This window comes from Tenebrio molitor, chromosome 1 (assembly GCF_963966145.1).
Source record: "Tenebrio molitor chromosome 1, icTenMoli1.1, whole genome shotgun sequence".
In the NCBI taxonomy this organism is placed as follows: domain Eukaryota; kingdom Metazoa; phylum Arthropoda; class Insecta; order Coleoptera; family Tenebrionidae; genus Tenebrio; species Tenebrio molitor.
The window spans coordinates 31,403,929-31,426,513 of record NC_091046.1 but is presented as its reverse complement, the minus strand read 5'-3'; the positions used below and the strand labels follow the sequence as shown (position 1 = coordinate 31,426,513).

Here is a 22,585-nt window from a genome sequence, read left to right as displayed (position 1 = left end):
AGAAAAAGAACAGTGCGAGTATGTCAGGAAAAACCCCAACATTTTTTACTGAATGCAAAGGTGGGCATTTCTAGAAGGTATCGACAGTGTCTGCAACAGCATTGAGGAAATTTTGAGCAACTTAGAATAGATTTTGTATTGTTTACAAATTTGATTACTTGTGTAATTTGAAAAAAAAAAGTTGGCTATCGTCTGTCAAAAAAATAGATGTCGAAAAATATATCGAATAGGATAATAATGAAGTGTTTTTCGAACTATTTCATTTGATGTGTTATTTATTCAAATCGGATAAAGAATAAGTAAGATGCAGCGTCAAAGGTTTTTCGTCAGTCACCCTGCATAAGGGCAGGATGATGCTCCAGATTAAAATTCTGGATTTGCATACGCCTCACCCTTCTTCGCTCGTTGTGGGGTCATAAAAAAAAACAGGACTCGTCACCGAACACCTCTTGATGCAATTCTTGTGTCCAATCAACTCGTTCGTTCTGTGAGTGCGATGGATTTAGACAGAGTACAAAAATGGACGATAGGAGTGCGGTCCAAAATATCTTATTCGGTAATATACGGATGGCGTAGAATCGTAGAAATTGTTCTTCATCTTTTTCCCACTCATTTCCAACAATCCATGTTGTGGATAATCTGTTTCTTAGGGTTAAAGTTCTTCACGAACTGAAGTCCTTTTATCTATGCTGAAGTCCAGACCAATTTTAGGCATTTTACGAAACGTTTGAAAACATTAGCGAAAACAAAACTGAAAACATGTAGATAATTTTCAATAAACAATATACCGGGTGTAGAATGGATTTTAGTACATAGGCGTGTAAAGACGTGTAAAGTAAAAATCCCCGGATACTGGCTCCCCTAATTATTTTAGAACGAACCCGTAAATACAAGAGTTGTAGAGTTTTAAAAATGGTTCATAATTCTTATTTATTTTGTTTTTTTAACATCTTCCGGAAGTACACAATGATGGAAAAAAGAATTAAAGGATTTGTCAAAATAGCAATAGCTGAGAAGTGTAACCGAGGTGACAACCAAAGATGACAATGTATTATACCGGGTGATCAAGAAGGACTGTTTAAGTTGGCAGTACAATTAAGAAAAATTTTTTAATTCGGTTATTTATAACACTGCAACTGGATCTGTTTTGTTGGTTTATTTGACAAATATCTAATACATAGGTATAGGTATAGCATTATAACACAATACACAATTATCAATGTGCTAATTATTACATGGTAGCAACACCCGTAATGATGAACAACGTTTACAAAGGTTCGTGCAAAGGTTCCTTTGAGGAAACCTTTCATTGTAGATTTGCCGTGCTAGGTCTGAATGTCCACGGTCTTCGGTTTTCTCCAGGTTGGTGAAAGCAAGAATTTCTTGTTAAAGTAACTTCATTTTTAATAATAATAATAACCTTAATACAGTGCATTTTTTTAACTGTTGCCATAGGGAATTGCATGGTAAAACTTATACCCCCTGTTAACTTTTGTTCTGATGAAAATATTCAAACCATTTTTGGAACAAAGTTGGAAGATTTTTTAAACTATCGGATAGATTACAATTCAATATCCTAAACTGTCAAAAAAGTTGTGAAAAAATATTTCTAGCGCGTCGTCCCTGTCGGCTCAACTATCACCTGAGATCTGACCATCTCCACTTTTGACTTTTGTCATTTTCATTTAAAAAATAAATAGCGAGATCTCCTCGAGGCTATGATTAAAATAAATAATAAATTAAAATATAAAACTTAATTTTTGTTCCCATATCGCCTACTACGTTTTTTGTTCATTAATTTCAACTTTGAAGAGTAAAATTAGTAAAATAAAACTGCTTGTCGTTCGTTGTTCAAACAGTATGTATTACGTAGTGTTATTAATGATTACAAAAATAAAAATTTGCACCAAATCTGCAGTGGATCATCATAAGTTAACAGAGGGTATAATTTTTACCATGCAATTCCCTGCGGCAACAGTTAAGAAAAAAACGCATAAAAGATCAACCAGAAACTGTGAAGGAATTAAGGGCAAGAATAACACGCGAAGAAATTTTCAAGATCGCTTGGGACATTGTCTAGCAGTCGAACACTTTCAACATTTCTTTTAATAATTTCTGTTAATTTGTTGAGTTATTTGTGCGTTAACGTTTTGTTTTTTTTAATAAATAAATGTTTACATGTTCTGCCTTCCAAAAGCTAATTTAATCATAGCCTCGAGGAGATCTCCCTATTTATTTTTTAAATGAAAGTGACAAAAGTCAAAAGTGGAGATGGTCAGGTGCTGGTTGAGTTGAGCCGACAGGGACGCTATTCTGGCGGCCGCTCGACGTACTATTATTCCGGGGCGCAGGAAATTATTTTTTTCACAACTTATCCGATAGTTTAAAAAATCTTCCAACTTAGATCCAAAAATGGTTTGAATATTTTCATCAGAACAAAAGTTAACAGGGGGTACAAGTTTTACCATGCAATTCCCTATGGCAACAGTTAAAAAAAATGCACTGTATATGTAATTTTACCTTTATTAACGGGGACCCCGTTTACATCAAATAGTTATAAAAGAATTAACTAATAAGAATTAAGAATATTAATTTAATTTAATTAAATGACAACAAAAAAGTTTACAATGATTTTTTTACCCATTTTTTCATAAAATTCAGTGGCTCCCAAACTTTTTTTGAAAAACTTTTAGCCCTTTTTTCTCAAAAAATATCAACATTTGTATAAGGCATTATTGGCTCTATCCTTACCTATTGCGGAGTTCTACCACTGGTTCTGCACAACTTTCAAAGTCCCCTGTATGCTATAAACATTTAGGTTACTGTGAAATTATTTAGAACAAAAGATGTTTATAAAAATCTTTAACAATAAATAAACATTTAACATATCGTTAGATTCAGAAAAATAATCTCTCTCAAAATCAGAATATAAAAATATATCAAGCTATTTGAAAAAACGAAGTTGACTATCATCTGACCTTGAATGACTTTTTGAAAAAAAATTAGCCTATGTTGTGCTTATAGTGTTTTTAAAGTAATTTATTCCAGTTTTGGTTTTATTTAAATCGAGCCGTAAATAACGGAGATATGGCTTGCGGCGTTTTTTACGACGCACCCTGTATTTTATGCAGTTTTTTTTTTGGAAGCACTCCCTCTCTTACCCTCCTGACGAGCCGCCACTGATCTTAATGGCGATGTATTATTTTTATTGTTCTGACGCTGATTGAAGACGTTGCTCCTCCAGTGTTGATTTTTCGTTCAACCCCAGAGCTCAAAAATAAAATAAAAGCTCATATATTAATACATAATATCACATTCTTGATAAGATTAGATTACTGGTATAATTAATTAAGCTTTTTCAAATATAATATTGTTAAAGTTTGTCCAGCGAGAGATTGGTTCACATAAAAATCACTAAATTGTAGGTAGAGAAAGTATGTAATACCTAGCGCACGTAAAATTTGAAATACAGCATGAGTCAGCTAAAACAGGTCAGTCGTATAAAACAGAAACTAAAGAATAATTTGAAATTTTTTTGTGGTAAATTTAATGTGTGGTGTCCTCTCATTGTATGCAGTTTTTTTTAGGATTTTGTGATACTGATAACCCTGTTAGGAAGTATTATAACAAATTATAACAAAAAAAGTAAATTGAAATACCTTTTCCGAAGTAATCGGTGTCATTAATCGTTGATATAGAAATGGTCAATTGTTGTTGTTTCGTTGCTATTATAAATTGTGTAGAAATGTCTATTTACCATTGTTCAAAATATAGGTGAATTTGTTGTTACCTAAGCGACTTTAAAGCTTTAGTGTTTTAATGGGCCGATTTTGCACGCATTTTATGGCCGGTTGCACCGCACTTTTAATCCAGTGATTGACAAGTTTGTTTGCACCGCACTTTAAATAACCTTTAATCTTTGTTTAGTAAAGTAGCCTAAATCGGCGAATTAACCCTTAAATAGAATTTATGCAATGTCATTAATGTCAATGTGACTTCAAATTTAAAATCAACATGGAAGATTTTGATGATTTCGTGGAGATCATTGATTTTGGTTTTCCACGGTTTCAGTTCACAAGGTCTGACCGTTTTCATGAACTGGATAAATTAAGATTTTATTCGAGGTTCATGCCCAGTTGCACCACACTATTTAATATTACTTAAAAGGTTATTAATTTTTAACATTGTTTAAAATTTCATTTTACGTTGCACCGCACCTTAAAAACAATTTAATTATTATTAAATTTAAATAGCCAAATTTGGTTATTTAAATTACTATTAAAATATAAGTTGACGTACCGGGTGTCCCATCACTTGTGTCCCGTAGGAAAATGACTTTAAAACTAAATTATATTTATATGAAGGTATTATAGATGCATAAATACTGTTCACCGCCACAAAAATTGGGTATTACTTTTTTGCTAAAATTAATTACCTAGGTACAGCAGGCAAAAAACTATCACTTTAAAAATTATATATGTATATGTATATGACAGTATAATAAATTACGTAAATCTAATTTATTCACAATGAATTTATTATTTGATGACGTTGATATATTTGAAGATGATTTCGATATATTAGAAATTATCGATATCGGATTTCCTCGTTTGTGCTCTGTTAGATCTGCTCATTTTCACGATATGGATGAATTTACATTCTATAGAAGATTTCGATTAACGAAACAAACATGTTTAAATTTATTTAGTTCCTCCTCCTGTTTTATAATGTTCTCGTCTTTCGACTGCCGCAATTTTTCTTGTAGTTTGGACTACGTTAAGGAAGAGTTTCTTGAGTCTTGAGAAGAATTCAATTTTGAATCCCCTAATGGTAAAATATCATTAGGGGATTCAAAATTGAATTCTTCCAACATTTTTCCTTTTCTTCAACCGCAACTGCATCGGTTTTATTGTTGGAAACAATATTTTTATATTTATGCACGATTATATTATAATTTGACAATTATGCACAAATTTTCTTGACATAAACGTCTCTTTATGGCCCACGGATCACTTTATGCCCGTGGGCCATAAAGATATGTCAAATAAAAGTCAAAAACATTTTTGGCGAAATTAGGAAAAAAATTGCCACTTAACTTAAATTACCTAATCCCGAATGGGGATTACTCGATACTGAACACTAATTTCTGCCGCTTTATCGTTTATCATGTTGTTAATGAATTTTTAACCGAAAATTGCAATTGGCATAATGGCTACGGGTGTTTTCACTGTTTCCAAGGTTACGCGCAAAACTAAAAATTTGACGGGAGCACTACGCGATGCAAACATCCCGTGGTGTGGGCAGACATTTATTTATTAATTTTTGTTAAATGTTAGGGTTTTAGGTCTTAATCGTGCATAAAATAGTGTATGTACTGCGGGCGTGAACTGGCTTTTATGGCCTTCAGCGTGTTTTTAGGGGTACATACAGTTTCGTCCGGAGAAATCTTTTAATTACCTAATCCTTAAAACGCCCTACCTGCAAAACCTACGGTTTCGGCCGGACTCAATTTTAGGGTTCAATTAAAAACTAAAATAGTGGGAAGTCAATTTAATGAACTGAAGCCGAGTAATTTGGTTATCATCTAATTGTTTTATTTTTTCTTTTAAGTAGTTTTCTCGTTTCTGGGTTCTGATATTAGGTGTTTTTTTTGTATGGATGCTCTGAATTTGTATGTAAATTTCAGACTGATAATTCTGTATGATATCTAAAAATACAAATATGTTGGGGTTACAAAAATTGAAACATTTATTTAAGTGAGCATGAAACGATTCGCATGCGTTTGTGGTTCTTCGGCTGCAAGCTGATTTCGAAGCCCAGATTTTTGGTGGAAATGGAGCATCATCGTCAATATAAGTTTCGACCAGATAATCTAGGAATTTTTCCAGTTGCTGATTATGTGGCCTGATTTCATTCAGTTCGAATACTAAACAGTCACCAACACTTTCGGGTTCTGTAGAAAGAGAAAAAAAAATATTTAAAGAGAAAAATACATGAAATAGTTATTTATTATACAAGACGATAAAATTTTATTTTATCTTCGAGAGCGGTTTAAGCCTCGAGGCGTAAGCCGAGAGGCTAATACGCTCGAGAAGATAATGGTGAATTTTATCGTCGTGTACAATACAAAATTTTATTCCATCCTCCATTACTTCGATTGAATTACTGAATTATTTTGATTATCACAATTATAAACGTCAAAAAAATTCAACAATCAAAAAAACGTCAAAAACAGAAAAACAACAATGGATGTTAAACATTAGAAACTCAAAGCGGGGGCTGTTGGCATGGGAGTCGGTTACCGAGATAATTTGTTTATCAACAAAGTTAAAAGCAGTTTCGTGAAAGCGTCGTGAAAGTGTTTCATTTTTGAGGAAATAATGGCCCAATCTTTCCTTAATGAAGATGAATTGTATGTTCCTGAAGATATTATTAAAGAAGCCAGGGGGCCTACCACCGACTCGTGTGAGATTTCTCACCGGTGAGTTTTGTCACCAAAATGACGTCATTTTAATGAAAAGTGCTAAAACCCTACTATTGACGCTGTGACTTTTCTCACCGGTGACAAAAGTCGAATGAAAACGCGTGAGATTTTTCGATCGCTTTATTATGAGTGGAATTATGGTGAGATTTGACATTTGAAGTGTGTTCAATTCAAATGAAGAATACTAGTTGGTTATAATGAATAATATATGAAATCTTTAATTAAACAAAGTGAATATTTAATATTTTTGGTTTATTATTATTAAATATCAGATAAAATTTGAAGAAAAACGCAGGTAGGTAACCAACCAAACGCTCTTTTTCTACATCTTGATGAGACTATTATTACTTGCACTGTTAATTCTACATTTCTTTCTTTAACACACCCCATAGTGTGCCCAATAGTTTTTGTACTTGTAAATTGTAAAATATGCATTACAATACGTGCTTTGCGTGTTTTTTTAGGTTGAAGTGGACTCTGTGGATTATATTTGTTTGGAATTATTCATCTAAAAGTGAACCATCCCTCCATCTATGCCTCTATGGGCAGTAGATCTAGTTCTGGCGCGAAGTCGGTGGTAGGCAGCCCCCCTGCGCCCTGCGTGTGTTCTGCGGCCCTGCCCTCGCCCCTCGTTCCTAGATCCTCGTTCGCGGTGTGAGTACGCCGGACGCCGGTTGTCTCGCTTTTCGTTCGTTTTCAATCCATTTCAATCCGTTTGTATTGTAATCAATGCTATCAAATAATTTACCGTTCAAAGTGTTACCTTTTGTAAATTCAGTTTGTCAACTTTGTGTGTTGTTAATCTAATTCTAAATGTTGACGTTATCCGTTCGTTTTTCTCTTCTTCACCCACGCGTTTCAGTTGTAGGTACAATTCGCAACAATATTCTTTGTGTTATTTTGCCAGTGGTCTGCAATCAAACTTGTGCATAAAATGGATGATTTAATGATGCTCAATTTAATTGAGAATTTGGAGAAGAAGTAGATGTGTTATTGAGGCGAGCTGCTGGAGTTATTTAATTTTATTGTGATCTTATATGCGTCTGAAAAGAAGACCCAGTGATTTATCTATCCATACTCAAGTAATTAAGCTAATAAGGTTTTTTTTTGTCTGCATTATTTTTTTATTTGTTGGCAGCACACCTTCTATGCTACGAGCAGCTATCAGGCTTATGTTGGATGATGTTGGATACAGTTGCTTCATAAGCATTTCTCAACAAACTGTGAGTGACGCACTTCATGAAGTAGGTAACAGAAGCCTTGAGCCAGCCCAAAGTAGGTACTAAATACTTATATTAAGTATCCTAACAATTTGGAAGCCCTTAGAAGTGTCAGACACAAATAAATTCATCAGTTTCAGTGAGCACATGTAACTTTTATGCATTTTTTATTTATCGTTTTATTTACAGGTGGAGTTTCTAATGGTCGGGTTTTTTGGACGTGGAGATCGACGAGGAAAAGGATTTGGTGCTGAACAACTATTAGGACTGGCAGGCTCTGAAGTCACTGAACGAATTGATTGGGTTGGAGGATGGTCAGAACCAGGAGCATTCAAAACAGCAACTGGTGTCAACACTGCAGCAATAAATTCTTCAGTTTGTGACAATGACTGAAAATTGCAAAACTGTTCACTCCACCTCCTGTTTTATTGGCTTTTCTCTTATTCACAGCATCTTCTTATTGTCTTGCCAGATCTGTAGAAATTAAAATAAAATGTTGAAATTAAGCCTTGGATATTTTAATAGTATACAAATGAGCTGTCACCACCAGTTTTCAGGTGCGTGGCTGACTGTTTGAAGCACTTAGCTTGCTGAGTACTGCAAAATAGGCTGAGCACCTGAAAAGTTACCTATTGACAAAAAATCGGTTCTAATTTTTTGATGTTATGTTTGGTAGATGTCAAATTTGTATATTTAGTTATATTCCACTTTGCACCCTTTGAACGATGTAGATATATATAAATTCTAAAGTAACGAATATGAAAAATTACCTTTCTTCACGCTTTCCACTCTTTTTGCGGAGAATTTTCCAGAAATTAATTCTGGGTGAGTCCGCATAAACTCGACCAAAATTTCTTTTTGCTCTTTCGTCACTTTTATGATTGATTATAAAGTTTCAAAAATCGTGAAAAATGATTTGTTAAATGTCAAAACCACGATCGAAACCTATATGTTGCTAAGCAACGAACGCGAATTGCAACGTTGCAATATCTAACAGATGAGAAAACTCATCGGTGAAATTTCTCATCTCACGCAATGTCAATAGTAGCGTTTTTAAAAAATGAGTGACAAAATGCACGTGAGTTTTTTCACTGGTGAGAAAACTCACCGAAGTCGGTGGTAGGCCCCCTGATCTGTTATTGAAAATTTATTGCCGCGAAAATCTGTATCGTTGTATGAAAAAGAATACAATATTTTCTGTGCCTGGAGGAAAAGCAGAAACATAAAAGGTGTATCAGAAGAAGTCCTGCTATCGTACTTCGCAGAAAAGGTAAAAAAGTATAAGGCTTCAACATTGTGGAGTTGTTATTCAAAGTTGAAGAGTACCTTACTGATCAAGGAACAAGTAGACATATCAAAGTAAGAAGAATGATTATTTTGAATATTATAATTAAAACGTTTATTTTTTTAGATTTTTGAGTCTGAAGACTTTCCTTAAGCGAGAATACTCAACCTACACACCGATTAAATCAAATGTGTTAGAGAGGGAACATTTTAACAAATTTTTGGAGGATGCACCTGATAAGATTTACTTGTTGATAAAGGTAAGTGTTTTTATTATGGTAGTTTCACTCAATATTAAGTAAATTATCTAAAGGTTGCCTTGGTCATGGGAATCGGCGGAGGATGCAGAATGGATGAATTACACAAAATGAAAATTGACGATATCGAAGATCGAGATAATATTCTGATAATACAAGTTCCCGAAACAAAAACGAATAAGAAGCGTATGTTTACTATTGTGGATAATACGAAAATAGGAGTTAGCAAGTTGGCTTTATACAAAAAATATAGTGATTTAAGACCTGCAAATACACCAACCAAGAGTTTCTTTTTGGGTTATCGCAATGAAAAATGTACAAAGCAAGTGGTGGGAATTAACACATTTTACAAGATGCCCCGAATGATAGCGGAATTTTTAAAGCTGCCATTACCTGAATCTTACACTGGTCATTGCTTTAGGAGATCAAGTGCTACTCTTTTGGCGAACACTGGAGCTAACACGCTTATGATGAAGAGACATGGTGGCTGGAAATCGAATTCGGTTGTAGAAGGCTACATTGATGAATCAGTTGAAAATAAGAAGGAAATTTGTAACAGAATTTTGATGGGAACAAGCAGCACAAAGAATTGTCAAGGATTTTCAAACGAATTACCTGGTTGCAGTGGCGCTAACCTCATCAAAAGTGAGGATGTCGTTAACTTCATCAAAAGCAAAGATGTCGCTAACGAGAATACTGTCAAATGTGGTGGAAAAGTGTTTAAAAAGTGCACATTTAATTTTTATTAACAATGTTATTTCCGGTTATTTCAATTCAGACGTTTGTAATTTTGATTAAAAAAGAATAAAGAAACTTGTGAAAATGTAATTATTTTATTTTTCTAGACGATAAAACTTCATTTTACCATGAAGAAAACAGTAGATAAAATACCATTTTATCGTTTAGGATGGAATAAATTACATTAACATAAAATTAATGTGAAATTGTACAAAATAATAAGTAATTATTTTTACCCAAAAAAAGAAGACCAAAACAGTATCCAATCCATTTTCCAACTTCGGTTCTCTCTTTATAATCCTTAGATAGCCCCAATTCTTGAACTTTCCTCCACCATGCTTGACTAATATGAAATCGACAGCCTATTATTTTAACTTCATTCCATACAATTTTGACGGCGTTGTGAATAGATTTTTCGAAGTCGATCACAATTTCTTCTGGTTGGAACTTCAAATTTATTTCCTTACATTTGTTTAATAGAATAGTTAGACATTTTGCATACGTCTCTGTTAATTTATCTTTGAGCAAACAAAATGCCAACGGAATATAATGCCCATTATAGTATCCATGAAGTGTGAATAATTGTAAGAAATACTTTGGACAGTATTTGAAAGTTCCGTCCATGAATATACGAGTACATCTGCACAAATGCTTTAAATTTACGTCGCACGAAAAAATTATTATGTTCGATTCAATATCGTTAATCATCAAAAAAATTTTCTTTTCTGTTAGTAATTATTTTTTCTTTTATGTCCTCCAAAGCGCAATGCGATTCCAAACAAGATTTAGGCAACTTTGGAAATTTCTTGCGTCTTTCTCCGTATATACTCCTTTTTACAGATTTTACGTCATCAATGGTTAGTTGATCAGATTCATTTTCTTTTAAAACAGAATGGATAATTCTTTTCGGTTGCAATCCAATATCTTCAGAAGCCTTGCGTTTAGCTGCTACTGCCACCAATTGTTTTTGTAGTGCTGACTTACTGAGTTCCTCGTGAGAATGGATTAAATTATGCCGTGATATTAAAAAATCTTCACCAATTGTGTAGATCGTGGCGTTGCACTTTGGAACTCTGCATCTCCATCTCGACTCACCATTCAACAATTTATCACAAAAACTGAACTTATAATTGTTAACAATCAACAATACTTTTCCACGTTTAGAAACACTTTTTTGGATGTCTAAATTTTCCATTTTGCAAACTTAGATTTTACTTTGCAACTAATTCAGAATGAGAACTGAAAATACGGTCCTGCCGATACTGATGCAGGTGCGGGTAGGGGTAGGAGTTACCGGGTTTTTCCAAAGGGTAGGTAATAAAACCCAGCCACCCCAGCGTACCTATATACCTGTTCTATCGTCGGACGAAACTGCATATTTACAGTTTTACAGATTTGAACTATTTGGACGAAAGTGTAATCTTTAATTTATGCATGAAAGGATTACGGACGAAACTGTAATCGCCGGTTTTTAGCCCTCGTTATCACTCGGGCTCAAAATCACACATCAGGCCATAAAAGCCCTCTTACGCCCTTAATACATAAATAACTATTATGCACCAAGTTTAAAAGAGTGCTTTTTTCAAAAGGGGAAAAATTTGCCCCACGTTTTCGTTTTTTTGATGCTTCCATTGTCGAAATTTGAAATATACCACCCAAATTGTAAATATATGACACAAAAAAATGTCACTAGGCACCTTTTCGAATTAAAAAATCATTTACTAAAATATTAGTTAATACTCGTTCATTTTGTGATGGTGCAATAATATAATTATTTAGGTATTTATTAAATTTAATACTACATTAGTTAATATTTATTAAACTGATATGTGGTGCAAACGGGCATCAATCTCACAAAAGCAAGTGTAATTGAAGAGGAAATAGAATTTCCTGCTGATACAACGTAAGTTGTAAGATATTTCGCAACAGAAGCACATTTTACTTTAATTTTATTTACTTCTAATTCCGCTGGTTCCAATGTAGCATCACAATCAAACTCATTTGTAAGTCCTTATGATCCACCAGTCTTGTGTGTTTCCTTTTATTTCCTCTGCAGCCGTTTTTCTTGTTTGTTGGACACAGTTTAAAGAAAATCTGTGTAGCGAAGCTGCATCGCGAAATACGCTTCCCGGGTTTTGATTATTAAAATCCTTGGCAATTTTCTACCAACTTACTTTTTTCCTCCGAACTAACCACGTCTGTTTTTTAATTGGCTATGATACTCTTGTAACGGGTGTTTTTTTAAATTTGGCGTCGAAATAGGCGTTGAACTGTCGATTGTGAACGCACTATACAGGTTACGGATCACGGATCAGCTGTTTGAATGTTACGCTTTTACACGAGTGGTGCGCTCTCAATCGACTCTCCAACGCCTTCTTCGACGCCAAATTTTAAAAAACACCCTTTACTTATGTCCTTATGTACGGTCGGTGGACAAATAAAACTGGGACACTTAAAATTTAATCTATGTAAATCAGACCATTGAATTGTCAATATATTTGTCAGTGTCTATATAATATGTCATACCAAAGTTAACCTATTTGTGATAAAGCCGTAATTAAACAATGCAAATTTGTAAATTTTGACTTATGTGATTGTCATTTTTGTCCCAGTTTTATTTGTCCATCGACTGTACAATACTCAAAAAAAGCGTTTTTTCCTCCGGGGAATAATTCGGATAGCGTGTTCTCTTCTTTTTTGCCTCGTTTTTCATTATTTTACAAAATGGACTTTTCCACTTTTTCTTCAAATTGTCAACTTTGAAACTGTCAAATAGTAGCGCCTCCAGCGGAATTCTTCTTCCATTGTCAAGGGGTTTGTTTACAATTCGATTATTTTTGTTTAAATTAATTAATTAATCATGTTTACTTAAACAGATTTTAAAATATACGGTGCAACGAAACAAATTTTAATACACCATTAAGTTTAAATCTCGTTTTAGTTAATACATGATTAACGAAAATGCGGTGCAACTGGCCATTAGTGTCAAAAACAGAGATTATGATTCAGGTATAATAAAAAAAATGTTTTGTACAAATTTGTACCTTTTTCTATTCAGTTGAAGAAGGATTTTTTTTAAATAATGTCAGTGCATTTGTTTTGGTGAAAATTAAACAGATTTGCTCAAAACAATCCCTTATTCTCAAGAATTATTCTAGCCATGTTGTCGTTTGCATTCAAAACAGAGTCAAGTAGTGATCCTGTTGTCTTTTGTGTTGAATAAATGAGCAACATTGCTGAAATAATTCTTGAGACTAAGCGATTATTTTGAGCAAATCTGTTTAATTTTTACCAAAACAAATGGACTAACGTTATTAAAAGAAAATGTTCTTTCAACTGAATATAAAAAGGTAAACTCGGTACAGGTTGCAAAGACACACTTGTCATTTGCAACAGCACTTTTATGGCATTAGTCATTTGAAATTACTTTAAAACTGTACTTATATGGAAAATATTCAACCCAAACTATGATTTTCTGGTCCCTTTGTGCCTTTATTTGGTTCAGAAATATGAAAAAAATGCTGTTGCAAATGACAAGTGTGTGCTTGCAACCTGTACCGAGTTTATAAATTTGCACAAAATTTTTTTTTGACGTCTTGTTTTAATTAATATCCCCTAACAGTGTCATCATAGAATCCTAAAAAAATGTGCATACAATGAGAGTGTACCACACATTAAATTTACCACAAAAAAATTCCCAAATTATTCTTTAGTTTCTGTTTTATATGACTGACCTGTTTTAGCTGACTCAGGCTGTATATTCTTCAAGCAGAAACATTTTTGCCCTGAAATTATGCTCTAATTAATGTATTGTAGTGCATTTTGTAGTGTTCGGTTCAGGGGCGCACCCACGGGGGGGGCTTTAGGGGCTGAAGCCCCCCCAAAACTGAACAAACTTAACACCGTTTAAATACCTATAGGTATTTCATAAGAAAATATTTTAAAATTTAACAAAATTTCCGAGAAAAAAAGGAAAATATGTTGCACAAAAATAATTTTGTCATTAATAAAAAAAAAAACAAGTTAACCGACCTCCATTATTCAAGAATTTTTATGAATTAAATTTTCGTTTATGAAATAAGGATAAATCTAATTTTCCTTTTTTTCTCGGAAATTTTGTCATTAAAGGGTATAGTTTATGCCATTACAATCGGAAAAAAACTCTAACAACCAATATAGTAGTTTATTTCACTCGCGTTTTCAACTCTCATGCCAAGAAAACCCAATTTACACTCGAACGAGTTGAATACGTTTTTTTATAGGAGCCCCTTAAAGGCTCCAAATCGCTTAAAAGCTCTAAAATTAGCTTGATGTTTCGTTTTGACAAGTTGTGACATTTATCAAAATCCGTTCACACAGGAGAAAATTCACGAATTCTGAGTGTCCAACAAAAAAAAAAAAAAAATTAAAGGTTACCATTTGAAAAATAAAAGTTGCCCATTGTCCATAAATGGGTAAATGGTATAAAAATTATAGGTATGCTCACTCTAGTTTGTAGTATTTTTAGAGCCATTTCCTTTCCTGAATATTTTTTTCATTTGGGTCATCAATAGCAAAGTTATAGCGTGGATCGTTTTTTTTAAGACGCTTGTATCTTCTTCCATATTTTGCATCTCTAAGTTTTTACAATAAATGTACTATTCCGGACACGAAATCTTGGCCACAACTGACATTTAACTGACAAATATGTGTGAACTGGTCTTTATTAAATATAACCCAACTTTTGACTCGGTAATGCTATTTCCATGCCTTTTTGATGTCACAAGAAAAACTTCAAAGTGACTTTTAATAATTGTCATTTATTAATGACACTAATGGTTGGTTTACATCATTTTTTTTAGAAATGTCTAAAAAATGTTGGCCAAGATTCCGTGTCCGAAATAGTACCCATACATGAAGCCCCCCCAAAACGTAATTTCTGAGTGCGCCCCTGGTTCGGTTAATTTAATACAATTTAAAATCTCCCAATCTCTCGCTGGACGAAGTATAGCAGAATAGTACAAAGTGATCAACAAGAAACCAAATCAAGAGTGCTACCTCATCTTTTGTTTTATCGAAACGTATTTCTAACATGGTCAGACACTTTTATTTACTTGCTGTGCACACTCGTTTTGTTGGTTGCCTACCTCTCAAAAATCTATTATTAATTGCCTTTATACATTTTTTGTAATTCATGAATAATAGATTTAAAAGAAAGTTATAATTATTATTTTTTATTGATAAAGGAAAAAATACACAGTTACACAAAATTCCTTCATAAGGCACAATCTTTAGTTACATATTAAAAATAATTATTTTTCACAATTCTTTGTTTTGTTGTTTTCTGCAAGAAAAGGGCAAACGTTATTATTATCTAATTTTTGGGTAATTGAGAACTTACTCGTATCTTTTCTAGCAGTGTTTAAAACATTTAAATTACTCCAAGGTCAAAAAATAAGTTATCACAAAAACTGCTCAAAATGTTCTCCATTGTGGTCCAGACAGAATCAAACTCGCCTCTCATAATTTCAAAAACCCTTATGAAGCTGTCAATTTGTTTAAGGTAATGTGTGGGTTTTACTTCTTGAAACACACAAAGGAAAGCAAATTAATATCCTTCTTAAAACTTTTCTGGTAAGTGCCATAACACAATTTAACTTGTTGTCTTAAACGCCTTATGGAAGTTGAGGGATGTTTCTTCATAATTTGTTGAACATTTTGCACCACTTCTAAAATTTGAACTAAGGACTGACCTGACTTCTTCTTAATGATGGATTATGATTTGCTAAAATTAGGCACTATAATTTTAAGACATTGATAAACTTGTTGATAACCAATACCATCAGGTTCGGACATCTGGCTTGAAATTCTTCGGTGTAAGGGGGTACAAAGTAAGGCCAGTCTTCATTTTCTTGTTTTACCCTCTTTCGAAAATAATCTAACAAAAATGCTTTCTCTTTAATGGTAAAAACCATTTTACAACTTATTCTGGGATAATTATTGCTTACAACTTCAATAAACGTCTGTAAACTTTGCCGAAATCGAAGATTTGTTTTCTAGGTTAAATCACTTAAATTGTCAACAACTACAACCTTGAATTTTGAAATGTGACATTTCAAGGAAGCATCTCCGTACCAGTGGCGTCGCGTTTGGCAATGAAGATGATAATTTACTTACTCTTACAAAGGTAAAATGTTGCTCTTGTTATTCTTATAAATTGTTTCCCTTATCTTGTAATAATAATAAAATGCACAATTATAATTCCAACGTCTAAAATTCATAAGGTATCATTTTTTATTAAGTAGCGTTTGAGACCATAAATTGTCTACGCCCATGTTTTGACCGCTTATGTGCATATGATTTTGCTACGACGTGACCGATAATTTGCAACGCTTGCTCTGATTTGGATTCTTGTTGATCACTCTGTACATATTCCCATATTCGTACAGCTGGCAACATTGCAGTAATGAATGCATTCACCATTCACCATTCAATCAGCGAACATGCATTCTTTAGTCTTTACTTCGGCAACACGGCAACTTGTTTCTCTCTCTTTGGCGCAGCTCTGGCGCAGCGTAGGACGGACACGTCAACGTATTGGCAAAGTATTGGTCTCTGTATTGGTGCTCGGTGTTTCCCCTTTCTTCGCGAACAGGGCAGTCAGCTGCATTACTTTATTGTGTGTAGCTGTGTTTTCATGTTTGTGTATTCATTTTATGGGTGTTTCCTTGTGCGCGATAAAATTGAAGCCGTTAAACAAAATAATTTATAGCATGGAAGATGTTGTTAATATTTTCACGATTTTAATGGAAAATCTATTAAAGAATTCACGCTTTAAGCCATCAACACATTTCAAGAAGTTTGGTGAACTGAAAACAAATTTGGATCGAATGAATTTCGTTTTTAGAGACATGGAAAAATGTAAGACTCATCCACCGTTTAAGAAAGATAAAAAAGACGATACAGTAGCAATAAAAAATAGAGAAAGGGGAAATATATTTTTTAAATCGGCAAATTACAGAGAAGCTTTAGATTGCTATACAATCAGTATACTAACTGCTGAAAGCAATGAAATTTTGGCACTAGCATACGCTAATAGATCAGCCGCTTTGTCCAAACTGGATTTACTTAAAGAATGTTTGACCGTAAGTTATTAGGTTAAGGGATCTATTACAAATACCTGCAGCGATTGCCAAGAGTTTGGAATAATGGAAATACAGTCGAACCTCGATAACTCGAAGTCAAGGAGAAAGCCAAAACAGTTCAACTTATCGAAAATTCGAGTTAGCGAAATTTAGAAAACGACTATTCAAATGTATTTTAATTAAGTTTTTATTACAAAATTTGCAATAGGTAATAAGGTAAAGTAATAACTGCGTTACCCTTTTGTCTTGATTCGTTGCAGTCGTTTAATTAATTTAATTAAATCTTGATTTTTTTATTATTGTGGACAGGGAACTTGGTCGCTTGGTGGTATTATACTAAATTCAACTGCAATGTATTTTTTTTGTGTTGTTTCTTTTTTAACTTCTTTGAATTACCAACAATTTTTCAACCATGCTATAGTTTTGAGTTTTCACTTTCCGCCTTCCATTATAGAAAATAAAAAGAAGTGAACGTGGAAATTTGACCACCTAAACTAAAGATTCGTTTCAGCTAGAGTTTCACGTGAAATGTCGATGATGTGTATTATATCGTAGAGGTATTTTCATATTTGGTTGCGGAAACAAAAGACTGAGAAATGTCACAAAAATGTATTGTCAGTGTCAAATTTCTCATAAACGCCGTAAAAAGGAATGTCTAGGTAAATTTAAATTTTCGCTAAATTGATTGAAAAAATAAATTCTAAGGAAACCAATTTTTGTCAGTGGTTCAAAAGGAAAAGTTATTCTCATATACTTAATCAAACGTATTACAAATTTTGTCTCTAGTTCGACGATAAATAACTTTCTTATTGCCAATTTGCTGCATTTCTGCTTAAATCACGAACGTCTTTGAGAAATTTGACACTGACAATACAAATTTGTGACATTTCTCAGTCTTTTGTTTCCGCCATCAAATATGAAAATATCTCTATTTCGTAAACAAAACGTTCTCATAAAATCCAATTGTGGCGTTCTTACATCATCAATTCGGGGAATTTGAGTTATCGAAATACGAACAAATTCGAGTTGTCGAAGTATTGACATACGCACAAGTAAGTGTATCAGTTGTTCGGGAATATTGGTTTAGTTCGAGTTATCGAAAAGTCGAGTTTTTCCTATTGTTCCTAATCTATTACGAGAAACGTAGGTTCAATATAAAGGGTGTTTTTTTTAATTTGGCGTCGAAGTAGGCGTTGGAAAGTCGATTGAGATCGCAACACTCGTGTAAAAGCGTAAGATTTAAACAGCTGATCCGTGAACCGTAACCTGTACAGTGCCTTCACAATCGACAGTTCAACGCCTACTTCGACGCCAAATTTAAAAAAACACCGTTATGTTTTCAGCGCTAATTTAATCAGTTAATCACACACTTTGATATGTATGTAACTCAGGCCGGTTTCACCAACGCCGGTTAAAATGGTTCGTTACTTAGTTACCACAATCTGAAAGTTGAACTTACAACGCTAATGCTGTAAGTAAATAACGACACCGATACCTACTGAGGTAAGTCATTAATGACATTAATGTCTTCAAAATATTCCTGTCAAAAAAATTACTTCGAAGCCATTTTTTTCCGTATAAGCGATTGTGCGAAAAACGTTGTGGGATATACCTACGCTTAGTAAGTACCATACCAGAATTTCGAAACTTGAAAAATCGAGACGCACTCTTTCTCGATTCTGTTATAATGCACTTACTAACTTATATCCCAATATACTGTTTCGTATATTTTAACCTACAGTTAACTTTAACTGGCGTTACTGAAACCGGCCCTCAAAGAACACCTTTTATTTGTTGCTTTTTTACACTGTAGGATATTGATCGAGCCTTCCAGCATGGTTATCCTGACAATTTAAAACAGAAATTGATCGCTCGTCAAAAATACTGTACTACACAGAAAGTGGTGGAGCGCATATATTACGAATCCACGCCAAAATTTCCAGAATCTGAGAAAAATTCGGAAATAAAAAATGCTAGAAACTGTGTGAAAATTTTAAAAAACCAGAAGTATGGTCGATATGTGGTGGCAACAAGAAACATTGACATTGGAGAAGTTCTGGTAGTAGAGCCACCATACGCCGCGATACAAGAACATGAAATTTATGTTCACTGTCATGAATGTTTCACGCTTTGTTATAATTTGATACCTTGTGGTAAATGCACCAAGGCATTGTATTGCTCTGAGAATTGCAAAGATAAAGCGCTAAACACCTATCATAAATATGAATGTTCTATTCTGCTATCGCTTGATCTAATCCAACTAGATTTTCCGAAACGGTTAGCTCTGAAAATGGTTTTTATCGGTAGAAATGAATGGAATAAATACAACACAGTCGCCGACGAAACAGATAAAATGTATTGCTCAGATCGGTTTAAAGAGATGCGCGATTTAGAAACTCACACGGATAAACGCAATAGTCAGAACTTGTACAGTAGGACTGCGATAGCTTGTGGACTTTTCCATTTGATTAAAAACCACACGACTATTCTTCAAGAGGACATCGATGAAGATCGTTTGAAGGACGTTATTTTGTTAATGATCCTCGTGTGCGGCATAAACACCGTAGGCATTAATGAATTAAGTCCAGATATGATGGGAATCTATAATCTAAATCCTACAGCAACCGCTATATATTCATTTTTTACTTTGTTCAGTCACTCTTGTTGGCCCAATATTTCTCGACATTTTCATGGATCTTCACTGGTTCTTCGAGCCAATAACACCATAAAGAAAGGAGAACAGTGTTTTGTAGTTTATGGGTAATTATTAGTCATTGTACAATTTTCTTAGTTTTTTAAATGATTTTTAGACCAAGTTATTTGTCATATACTAAGGAATTTCGACAAGATTTTCTGAAAGAACACCAATTTTTTAAGTGTACTTGTCGAGCATGTGAAGAAAACTGGCCAGTCAGGAACTTATTGTCTACACCAAAGGATTGGCGTAGAGTACAATTTTTCACTATGATGAAATTGGCAGCAGCTGATGTAGATGCTGCTAAACGAGAAGTGCGACAATTGTTGGTCAACGCAAAAAAAGCAGAAAAAAATTTACCACCTGGTCAGGATTATATCGTTAAAGATTTACTATCATTTTGTTACAATATTTTTGGAAATAAAAGAAGGGTTTAATACCTTTTTTTATTTATTTAATCATTTTTGATTATTGTATAAAGTGCAAAGCATTTGTTGGCTTTTGTAAATAGTTAATTTTAGTTCTTTTCATTTTTGTTTGGTTTTGTTCGGTTTAGTTTTAGCGCCTAGTTTAAGTTAGTTTTAAAATTCAATTCAAAAATAGTTGCACCCTCTGTCATTGGATATTGCGCGTTAACCGATTCACAATTTCGTGCAAAATCGGGGTTGACGAAACCTCCGCTACCGGTGAGGGACATTTTTGGGAAGAAAGAGACTTTGAATTTGACCGTCTTTGTGAACACACCTAGTTTTCGTAATCATCGTCTCGTGTCGTGAAACCCACTTAATTGAAGTGGCACCGAAGTCCAAAATTTCTTGTTGAATTCCACCCATGCCAATCGGTCCATGGTCTCTTCGCGGTCCGCATAAAAAGGTAAGTCAATTTTGATTTAACGAATTGTGGATCACGGAGAAAATCGAACAAAGCTCTTCGCTTAGGTAGGCTTAAGTCAACAAAAACTGACTTAAGTGCCCTGAAGACAAACAGCATTCTTCTCAAATAAACATTTCAAACGTTCTGGCATTTTTTTAAAAGACCAAAGCAACAACAAGCACGAGAGTTTTTGTTTCACGAGGTTCAGATCTGGAAACTGTCAGGTCGACGTCCATTTCTTCTTAAACAAATTTTCAAAGAGTGAATTTTTTTTGAGAACCCCCAAAAGAATAAGCTCAAACTGGAGATAACAGTCACACCTTAGTAAGTTCCTTATGACAAACAATGAGAAGTGCCGAGCTATTAATCAACTAGTTATCATGTCAAAAAGACGCCCCGAGTAGCTGAAAGGGTTGCGTTGCGTACACTTTTTACTCTTCGTACCTATTTATTCATGGTCCGACCGAAAATAATATACATTTACTCATTTACAATGAATCTGTACACACCGGCTCTGGATTTAGAAACCAGGTACCAGGTATAGTAGGCCCAGAAATATAGTGATTTTATGGACTTAGGCCGATAATTTCTTTTATCTAATCCCGTGGGATAAATGATACTTATCCCACTCATTTGAGTGGAATAAGGAACTTCATCACCGGACGCATTTCATTACTCCACTCAGTGGGATAAGTGAGCTTCATTACCCCACTCAGTGGAATAAGTAAGTCATTATTCCACTGAGTGGTGTAATGAAACTGGCGGAAATAAATACGATTTACCCTTTTTTTAATTCGGGGCGGTCTTAGATAAAATTTTGTACATAACACGTGGGCTAATAGTAGTTTATTTAACGAGTTCGTGTGTAATTTGGGCTTTTTTTGGCATGAGTGGGCCAGTTTAAAACTCGAGTGAAACGTTTCACTCGAGTTTTAAAGGTCCACGAGTGCCAAAAAAGCCCAAATTACACAAGAACGAGTTGAATACAACGTTTTTTTTGTTCGACGAGCCCCCCAAAGGCTCCAAATCGCTGAAAATATTTAAAATTAGCTTGACGTTTCGTTTTGACAAGTTGTCAAATTTATCAAAATCCGTTCACACAGGAGAAAATTCTCAAATTCTGACAGTGTCGAACAAAAAAGCATATTACAGGAAACTCGTGTGATTACAGATGAACTCGGGCTGACGCCCTCGTCATCTGCAATCTTCACACTCGAATCCTGTATAGTTCTCCCAGAGCTGCAGCGATTTTATGGCAGGGTACCATTGTATAAACGTTAACAACACCGACAATAGGTTTAAACCGCAAGTACAACCCCTAATCGTAAATTCGTCCAAGTACTATTGGGGACAAAATACTTTGGTCGTCATTTTTCTGTCACTTCAAAACAAATTAATGTAAACTAAGCATTAACGTCAAGTCAATAGTGATGACAATTTCAAATTATTGACTTTTCTCTTGTCAAAAATATGGCACCTTCCACCATTCAAAAATTTAGAATCATCTCCCTTGTTTCTGGGGGATTGTCCATGGGCCAAATTACCTTGTGGAAACCTTTTCAATTTTTCCTCCTAGGAATATCTCCTTCAGTAGTCCATTTTTCGGTATTTAACATTTTGCAATGATGAGTTTGACAGTGACAGTGGTTGACAGTAGTAAAAAATAAGGTTAACCGTCCTAATGCTTGCTTTACAACTTTATGTCAGTCAACTGACTTTGACGACCAAAGTAATTTGTCCCCTAGTACTACTAGTACTACTAGTAGTTTACAGGGTAAACTGACAGGTATAGAACGAAAATGATGATAGATAGGGGTCTGTTTATGTCGCTTATCGGCATCTCAACAGGCGTAATAATTAGGTAGCGTTTTTAAATTCATCAACTTTTTGCGGTGAATTTCAACATTGGT

The 22,585-nt window shown here is 34.1% G+C and overlaps 2 protein-coding genes and 3 long non-coding RNA genes across 8 annotated transcripts in view; 3 read left to right on the top strand and 2 right to left on the bottom strand.

Annotated features, from left to right (window-relative positions):
* Window positions 1–6,432: 6,432 nt before the first annotated feature.
* On the top strand, window positions 6,433–8,210 carry LOC138136585 (uncharacterized). Of its 4 annotated transcripts, XR_011161348.1 has the most exons (5): window positions 6,433–6,779; window positions 6,949–7,138; window positions 7,347–7,566; window positions 7,623–7,843; window positions 7,894–8,210. It is a non-coding gene; the product is annotated as an uncharacterized lncRNA (long non-coding RNA). The 4 variants fall into 4 exon arrangements; XR_011161350.1 differs by lacking the exon at window positions 6,949–7,138 and having other exon boundaries at window positions 6,764–6,779; XR_011161347.1 differs by lacking the exon at window positions 6,433–6,779 and having other exon boundaries at window positions 6,860–7,138.
* Window positions 7,855–22,585, bottom strand: part of LOC138136612 (uncharacterized) — a 134,982-nt gene continuing 120,251 nt past the window's right edge. Inside the window, exon 2 of the long non-coding RNA XR_011161362.1 lies at window positions 7,855–8,832. This is a non-coding gene — a long non-coding RNA (uncharacterized lncRNA). The remainder of the gene's footprint in view (window positions 8,833–22,585) is intronic.
* Window positions 8,838–10,073, top strand: LOC138136567 (uncharacterized). The gene is made up of 3 exons (XM_069055795.1): window positions 8,838–9,063; window positions 9,116–9,248; window positions 9,302–10,073. Exon 3 carries the CDS (start codon window positions 9,314–9,316, stop codon window positions 9,992–9,994), a length of 681 nt encoding a protein of 226 aa, XP_068911896.1. The 5' UTR covers window positions 8,838–9,063; window positions 9,116–9,248; window positions 9,302–9,313; the 3' UTR covers window positions 9,995–10,073.
* Window positions 14,977–16,041, bottom strand: LOC138136613 (uncharacterized). The gene is made up of 3 exons (XR_011161365.1): window positions 15,803–16,041; window positions 15,364–15,747; window positions 14,977–15,306 (listed from the first exon to the last, which is right to left on the bottom strand). It is a non-coding gene; the product is annotated as an uncharacterized lncRNA (long non-coding RNA).
* LOC138136407 (SET and MYND domain-containing protein 4-like) lies at window positions 16,585–20,819 on the top strand. The gene is made up of 3 exons (XM_069055597.1): window positions 16,585–17,107; window positions 18,921–19,867; window positions 19,918–20,819. The coding sequence occupies exons 1-3, from the start codon at window positions 16,679–16,681 to the stop codon at window positions 20,237–20,239; spliced, it is 1,698 nt and encodes a 565-aa protein (XP_068911698.1). The 5' UTR covers window positions 16,585–16,678; the 3' UTR covers window positions 20,240–20,819.